The sequence below is a fragment of the Sphaeramia orbicularis genome, chromosome 6 (assembly GCF_902148855.1).
Source record: "Sphaeramia orbicularis chromosome 6, fSphaOr1.1, whole genome shotgun sequence".
NCBI lineage: Eukaryota > Metazoa > Chordata > Actinopteri > Kurtiformes > Apogonidae > Sphaeramia > Sphaeramia orbicularis.
This window is the reverse complement of record NC_043962.1, coordinates 48,538,975-48,547,906: the sequence shown is the minus strand read 5'-3', so window position 1 is coordinate 48,547,906 and position 8,932 is coordinate 48,538,975. Positions and strand designations below refer to the sequence as shown.

General features: G+C 39.6%; 1 protein-coding gene across 1 annotated transcript; it reads right to left on the bottom strand.

Annotated features, from left to right (window-relative positions):
* Positions 1-2,857: 2,857 nt before the first annotated feature.
* Positions 2,858-8,294, bottom strand: tmpob (thymopoietin b). Its single transcript, XM_030136611.1, has 6 exons — positions 7,669-8,294; positions 7,424-7,541; positions 6,509-6,664; positions 6,244-6,353; positions 6,048-6,154; positions 2,858-4,834 (listed from the first exon to the last, which is right to left on the bottom strand). Exons 1-6 carry the CDS (start codon positions 7,900-7,902, stop codon positions 4,447-4,449), a joined length of 1,113 nt encoding a protein of 370 aa, XP_029992471.1. The 5' UTR covers positions 7,903-8,294; the 3' UTR covers positions 2,858-4,446.
* Positions 8,295-8,932: the final 638 nt, after the last annotated feature.

Sequence of the window (8,932 nt, the reverse complement as noted above, 5' to 3'; positions counted from 1 at the left end):
TCGGAAACTGGGGGAAATGCTGACAGGAAGAGGTCTGGCAGACCCTAAGCCACAACAGAATCAGAAGACAAGTTTCTGAGAGTCAACAGCTTGTGTGATAGGAGACTCACAGGACAACAGCTTCAAGCACAGCTCAATAGTGGTCGTAGTAAGCAAGTCTCTGTTTCAACTGTGAAGAGAAGACTTCGCGTTGCAGGTTTGATGGGTCAAGTTGCAGCAAGAAAGCCATTGCTGAGACTTCAGAATAAGAAAAAGAGGCTTGCCTGGGCCATGAAACACCGCCAGTAGACTACTGAAGTCTGGAAGAAGGTATTATGGACTGATCAAACCTTCAACTCGAAGTCTTCTTTTCACAGTTGAAACTGAGACTTGCTTACTACGACCACTATTGAGCTGTGCTTGAAGCTGTTGTCCTGTGAGTCTCCTATCACACAAGCTGTTGACTCTCAGAAACTTGTCTTCTGATTCTGTTGTGGTTTTGGGTCTGCCAGACCTCTTCCTGTCAGCATTTCCCCCAGTTTCCGAGTGCCTTTTGATGAAAGAAACTGGACTTACTGACACCTTGACTTTCTTGGCAATTTCTCTGTAGGAAAGACCTACATTTTAAAGTGTTATGATGGTCTGTCTCTCTTCTATGGTAAATTGCCTTTTCCTTGCCATTTTTTTATAGTAACACACTATTTTCTGCAGTACAACACTGTTCAAATAATGCTCACAACGGTATAGTACCAAAGTGTGTTCCAACACTACTTTGATGCAGACAGAGGGGGTTGTAAGTAATTCACAAACGTTGGGACACCTGTAGGAATTGGTAGCACCAACTTTCGAGGCTTGATCAACCTCCATTGCTGCAGAACTGCTTTAAGTTGTTAACCCATTTCTTGTTTGCCTTTTTGAATAATTCTGAAATATACATACATCAGTGGCGGCTGCTCGTCTTTCAGATAGGGGAAGCTCATTGTCGGCTTACACAAAAAAAAAAAAAAAAAAAAAAAAATTAAGAAAATGCTCAGTGACCTTATCGTACAAAGTAGGCATCTTTCCCAGTAACTGGACCAGTGTCCTCTCTGCTTAGATTGCCTTGGCCCATTGTGTTGTGGGTGTAAGACTTCAGCCTTTTTAAACTAGAGATGCTCCTTTCACTCCGACCTAGCCGACAGTTTGATTGATTTAATTATCTACAAAACGATATTAAACTCGAACAAGAAATGATTAAATTATGTAACTGAAACAAGAAAACACTGAAATTATGTTAAATTGAAACAAGGAAGTACAATGAGTGTGTTTTATTTACAGTGCAAGAAATGAACAAGTAACTTCGCAGTGGTTTCTCCCTCGATTTCACAGCAGAATGCGCGATGTTATTAAACTGAACTGTGTCAGTGAATGAGTAGATCTGAAAATAGCTGTCAGTCAAACGGGATTCAGCCTTTCGACCAATCTTCCAATCAGCACGTGGGATTCTGGCGTCCAGCCCGGCCGAGCTCCGCCCACAGCTCCATTCACCCCCAGAGACGCCCGGCGTCCGGACAACATCGTGGCATTTATCCAATTACCGTCCAGTTTTGACTCAATGAAAAAAACTGTTCCATTCAGTCCCATTGAAGCCCATAGACGCCCGCAGTCTACGGACAAATGCACTGAGCAGAGATCGAATGAGAAAACAGCACAACGGGAATGGATGAGAAGTGAACAACATCGCGTCCGTTGGTTTGTGATAAAGCTGATTCTGAACGAAGTCATCTTTAAGATGAACGTGTTCTAACGCATTTGTAGTCAATGAAATGTCAACACAACTGTACATATTTAACCATTTAATTTTCGTAATTTTAGGGGAAGCCAGGCTTCCCTTGCAGTCTATGAGAAATCGCCTCTGACATACATTATTTTTCAGTTTTGTTTAACCTTTCCTTTTTTTTTTTTTTTCTTACCTCTGGCAGTTCACCGCTTACCTTTCTACCATTTCAAGCTGTTCATTGGACTTGAATTGCTTGAATTTCAATACAAAACATTATGTGTTTAGAGACAGAGCCAGGAGGTAACTCGGGCATCTTCGGAATTTTGTTGCGACATGCATTGTGGGAAACAGAGGCTCGCGCAGCCACTTGGCAGCGGCAGCTGCTACAGACACAACATGGAAACAGCAGGAGCTCCCTTCCCTCTATGCATATTCCTCCAGCTGTTTCCGCGTCATGTTTGTTTCATCCATATAATATCATATGGTTGCGCAGCCGCGTGAACCTCTGTTTCCCACAGTGCATATCGCAACAAAATTCTGAAGATGCCTGAGTTACCTCCTGGCTCTATTTGTAAACACATGGTTTGTTTATGGTGGATGGCACTTTGAAATTGTTCACCGTGATGCAAGAGATTCAGGTGAGTAATCACAGAAAAACTTAAAGATTCATGATACTTAGGCTATGATTGGGGTTTTACAGATTTGATGAAAAATTGGTGACGAAAGTCTCCCGCACCTTTAAATTTGAACCTTTACTACCTTTGAAAGATCCTTTTTCATCCAATTTAAAATTAATTTTGGGCAAAATGTCCTTTAGAGTGAAACTGAATGTAAGCAATATGATTAATGACTAAGGTTAATCTTAAATTAGTGAAAATATTAAGTAAAATTGTTTTAAGTTCAGTAGGTTTAAAGATTTGTAACACCAAATGTGACATTGATGAAGAGTTTACCAAAAGATCAATTATGAAGTAAATAAAATAAAATGGGGAAAAAAACTGGTGGCAATTTACACCTCACGTGTTGAGATTTACAACTATTTAATGACTGAAGAACCTACAGACACCCTGAATAAAACCATTGAGATGCCAAGACAGGGTAACAGAAAACAATGAAGGATCTGGTAACAATCAAGTTTATTTTATGATACACTGCCTACATTATCATAAATAAACAGATTCAGAATCCTTACCCACATAACCCCTGTCCTTCTGTTCACTGTGGGAGAGCTGCCTGATGAGAAATCAATTGTGTTAAATCATGAAAGTTCTGGTTAGGATACAGTCCCATCTGAATGGATTACATATTGCTTTCAACTGTTACCTTAAAATGTGCTATAAAAAGCTCAACACGCTACTTTAGAAAAATATCAAAATAGAAACAAGACACCCAAGGAATCCCCCCCCACCCCCCCAATCACTTCCAGAAAAACCAATGCAGCGAGTCATCCCAGTGGTCAAACAAACCCTTTACAGTAAATTTGTGGCAATTTAAACAGGCAGATAAAAACAAGCAAACAGGTTAAGCATCCCAATGAATCCGCTTTCTCCATGTGTGTTTGCAGGTCTGCTGTGTCAGTGAGGTGGGCTATGTGGGTGCCCTGCATGAGCCAGTCCTGCACATACATCAAGGACTGAAGGATCAGAAATCTAACAGAAACAAAAATGGAAAAAAGCACAACAAAGCACTAAAACCCAAAGCATGTAAACTCAAATGGGCACACAGGCAGGCCTGGAAAATTAGTAATGATGTATGACAGTATGCTGCAGTTTCCTGAAGCAGGGACAGTCAAATGATCATATAAAAAGCAGTTTCATTTGATTTTTCCATATCCTGCATGTGAAACTTTGAGGATGTTGTAAAAAGATGCTTTAAAAAAAACAAACAAAACAAACAAACAAACATTAAGTCTTCTATTTCAATCTGACGACTCCAGAAGTCATGATTACAACACAATGAAAAGGTGACCCGAGGTGTAACTTCAGAACCTCGAATACTGTGATTGACTAAAAAGAATCTTTTATTGGAGATTGAATGAGGGTTGGTTTTCCTCATGCAGTGTTGTGACCTGACCGCACCATGTGTGTCCTCCCAGCACAGACCACATGAAAAGGTTTGAGCTGAATTGACCTGAGCACCATAGAAATGATCTCTAGCTAAATCTCTAACTACAGAGCAAATTATGAAAACCATATAGAAAGACATGAAGATAATATGGTATTAGTAGTAGTGTAGCTTTGTGCTTCAAAATGGGAGGGCACTAAGTGCTAACATTGTCCAGGCACTCCACCATCAGAAAAAACCTGGCACAGAGCATTAAGAACTACAGTATGACCTTTAAAAACTACAACCATGCATGGATAACCTGGCCTCTCCATTCTGTACTCTTTTCTACATACACGGGTTAAATACACAAAGACACAAACAATTCACAGATTAAAATCAACATTAAAATTAGTCTCTTCTGACTGCCACAAAACAGCATTATCCAGAAGCTACTGTTTGAGTATAGCTCCCTCTAGTGGTCAGAGGAGAGCACAAACCCAGAGAGGAAAAAAGTTAATCGATTCCAATTAAAACTGTGTCCTTTGTCCACACATGTAGGAAAAAGGAAGAGGAGGTGAGCCCAGTTTGGTGCGTGGGTTGTGATGTGCTGTGGCAGGTGGAGGGGAGGCGGCATGGGTATGGCGAGGGACTGCTGAGGGTCTTTACTTGTCGGTACTCTGTGTGGCACCATCACCGCTGATACCCAGGTAGGTGGCTGCGTTTTCAACAACGCCCTGCAGAGGGACGACCACACCGTCCAGGAGACCTTTCAGGGTGTTGATGTGACTGGCATCCAGATTCTGGTAGGCATAGTACAGACCAGCAACCACAGCAATGAGCAGCAGGAGCTTGAGTAGGACAGACAGGAAACCTCGTCGGGCTGGCGCTTTGCTTGAAGAAACTGTGACACTGCCTCCTCTGGTAAAAGACTCTGAGTAGGTGCGGCTTTCGGTGTGGATGGTGCGCTGCACGCGGGACTCATCCAGCCAGTAATCGCCTGGTTTTACTGGTCGACCAGCTGCCCCTCGAATTGGACGCCTGCAAGTTGCACTGAAAAGACAGTCAACAGCATCAACTCAGTGTTCCTATCTTCAAGTTCCCATGAGATGAAATTCAATCTTTAAATATTTTTCCATCATGCATCTTGGGCTGCACGTCACTTACATACCAGTAGCTTGTTCAACTATGACAAAAGGGTTGATTTATAGGTATTCCTCTGGCTAAAACACCCATTTCCATCTGTAGATATATGTCTATGGGAGCACAAATTCCTCCAACTGTTTCACAGGGACTTTAAAACTTATTGAGAATCAATCCATTCTGTAGGTTTAATTTAAGACTTCTTAAGATCAATTTTAAAACAACTTCTTGAGTGTTGAGCATGTTGTATTGAGGCTCCCAAAGTGAATACAGATCAGTACGAGGCAATGCCAGGCATTTTCAGGTGTTTTTACATTTCATTGACTTGTTTAATATTATTCACTCCTTATACTTTTCATTGACTCAGCTCCCATCAAACTTTTATTTACCCATACTAGATGAAAGTAACATTAGAAGAAAAAGATTTAATGAAGTTGTAGTTTTTTTTAATGAAGTGACACCACACTGACATACAAACTGTGACATAGACTGTGTGTTCCATTAAGTTCTGACCAATAATATTGTTTTGTATTACAACTAATTTAGGTTTTGTAGTTTTGTTTCAGCATGATCAATATAAGCCATTCCCAAAACACACTGATAGAGACTTGAAGTAAATGTAATTTTCTAAAAGATTTATTACATAAGTTGCAAGGGTTCATTGATAACTAAATTAATTAACATCTATTTTGATCGCTTTTAACTGGTGTGAGTAAATTTTACAGAAAACAAAAAATGTAAAAAAAAATAAAAAATAAAAAAAATACTCAAATTCTATTGTTAATGTTTTTGGGTTCTTTTCCTCTTCTATTAATTGAACTGGATATCTTTAGATTGTGACCAAACAAAACATTTGAGGATGTCATGTTGAGCTTGGAAGCTGTACAAAATCAGTTCGTAATTTAGATGTTTTAACTCATTTTAATGCCTAAAATACAGCTGATTGAATTTTTAGACTTTAAAGTACATGTTAGAACCTTTACAACTTGCAATGCATCTTATGTACTACGTTAATATGTTTATAACTATGTGTACTTGAATAGCAGCAATATAACCACTCCATAGAGATATCTAAATAAATAGCATACCACAACAGAAAAGTTTGGATCAGTTGGATCATTACCTGATGCCTGTTGGTGTGCTTATTTCATTGGCAAGAATATCTTCAACAACACTCTCCGCTGTCTTTTTCTTGGGACTCTCTTCGGTAACAACCACTTCTTCAACCACCTGTCAGAGAAACAGAAAATGTCTTACCATAAACTGAATATTTACACAGTATGTTTTAGTCGAATATGAAATGGCAACATGAGCCTCACCTTTGCTTGTCGTCTGCTGCTCGTTCTGACAGTGACGGGAGCTTTCCCTCCACTTCGCACAGGCTTCTCCACTACAGGAACTGCCTCAGGTTCAGGGGCCGTAATCTCCTCTGGTACATTTAAAAACAGTAATGCGAGATAAAAGCTGCCATCATTACAGGTTTTACTAGTTAAATTGACCATGTTACTCAATAAAACAAGCAATCCACGCCACATGAATTTGTCTTGTGGAGTAAAATTTGAATGGTGTGAGGTGGGAGCTCACCATCTTCTTTGTCACTGTACTGGTCAGAGTTTGTGTTTCCATTCTGGTTACTGTCAGCCTTTGGGAGAACTGTTACGTCTGTAGGAGCTTCAGGCTCAACTGGAGGCTGATCCAAAAGCTTCTGCAGCTTCTTCTCATACACCTTTCGAGTTGAGGCTGAATGGAGAGCAGAAAAATGAATAAAATATAAAACCTGCAATTGCAATTCAGCAATAAGAACACTATTTTTATTAATTAAAAAAAAACATTTAAAAATTTAAAAAAAAAAATGTATTTTGTACATTTAAGACAAGTCTTAAGTCTTTAATGTTTAAAAATACATTATCAGGAGAGCAAAGATTTGAGTGTAAGTACCATAGTACTGGTTTACAGACAGTCTGGTAAGGAAGCAGGAGGGGACATGATCAAATATATTGCAGAAAAATTGTACAATACTGAAACAATTGGATAATATTAAAACATTTATGCGTGGAATGAACATTTTTTTATTGCCACGACATAACAAACGCTTCATAACTTTGTGCAATTCTAGACAAAGAATATTCAAAATAATTAAAATACTCCATAAATCATCAGATTATACATGAGTGAAACAACAAAAACTTGAAACAATTTTGTTTTGTTTGACTACACAAACTAAAGACAAAAATGAAATATCACAGCAATTACAACTTTTGTCACAAAAAAGTAATCAGAATCTGCTAATCTACAAGGGTAACTGTCATGATATGAAAATTACATTGTGACCAGCTTTTTTATCATCCACAATTTGAAATAATATCCCTAAAACTTGAAAATGACAGTTTGCTGTACTGTAAAACATAATACGTAACATAAATCCCAAATTTGCATTTTAAACTATAACATCAACTTACAAATGCTCTGAAGTTGTTCTAGGAACCTCCAGTCACTTACCCACAATGGGTCCTGATTCCACACCGTGTTTTGCCAGCTGCTGTTTTAAATCTTCGTCAGTGAGATCTGTCACCTCCACTTCTTCTGTGCGAGGCTTGTCTGTCTTTTTTGTAGCTTTCTGCAGAAAAGTAGTCACAGTGTTGACCGAAACAAGCCGATTAAGTCGTTGGGTGATTGATGTCTTAGTGCAGATTATCACAGCACACAAACGATCAGAGATGAAAATGAATATTAAAATAACTTACTCTGCCAGACCGACTTTTGTTGGAAACCACAGGTGCAGGCAACTCTTCGTCGCTGGAAAAGGTGTCCGCGGGTGGACTTTTCTTGTTGTTCAATATGGTTAAGTTTTTGAGATACAGTTGAACGTACACCTCTTTCTTATGCACGCCGCTGGGAAGTCGCACATTGTTTGCTCTAAGCTCATCTCTCAGCTCATCTTTCGTGAGAACCGACGGGTCTTCGAGGAATTCTGCCATGATGGACTTCTCTTATATCGTTAGCGGGAGTTTTCTTGCTTTCCCGGTTGCAGCTAACGGGAATTAGCTCGTTCACTGAGCAGCTACAAACAACAACACCAAGAACGTGACCAAATAACGCTGTTGTCAAACAGGACTGGCGCCTACCGCTGCTGATTCTGCTAGCAGCACAGAAGCGGTTTACCAAAATAAACGGCAGGTTCCGCTTGTTAGCCTACCAGCTAGAATATTTACATGTAGATATGAATTTTCGAAAGTAGATCCGCGCGTGGGTTGAGGAGGAAACCAAAGCAAAAATCAAAATTACCCGCTTGTAAATTGACTGAGTTAGCTTAGCATTAAACCGGTCCACTTGCTTCTGTCTGTCCGCGGTCGAAACAGGGCCAATAAAGAAGCAGCATCTCTATTGTACAGAAGACCTCAGTAAGGTCGCCTCTGATTGGCTGGCTATGAATGGAACAGTCACAGGCCACAGCCACAAAGAAATGAGCTGCAAGAAGGCTGTGTTTTAGACAACGACTTTACTTAAAACTTGCAGATAACATTTAAACCATTGTGTCACACTAGACACGCTTTCGACAGTATAATTTTTAATGTGCATACAAACCGGAGTTTCACGTTCTCAAATCGAGTCGTAATACGTGATAAGCGAACAATGCTACAGGCAGCTTAATGGCTATGCGGCTGCCATTTCTGCAGAGCAATTCATGACTTTTGTTTTGCAAAGTCACCTCGCATTTAAGGCTTAACAATCATCTGTGGTCAGTGAAAGTATCTACTGTATAGTTAAAGGTTATGGGTTACATAATTCTTCAGTGAACGATGTTAAGCGATTTATGTGAAATGCAGTTTTTAACAGAAGAGGGCAGCAGCAGCCACATAATTCAAGAGAAAGTCAGAAAAGATTTAGAGAAACTCGGACATCCTGTGAGTTCTCTGTAGATTCCATTTAACAGCCCTTCAACATTTATATAATTTCAAATAACTATAGCAGTTGATGGGGAGATCTCAAAAATAAAATACATCCAAT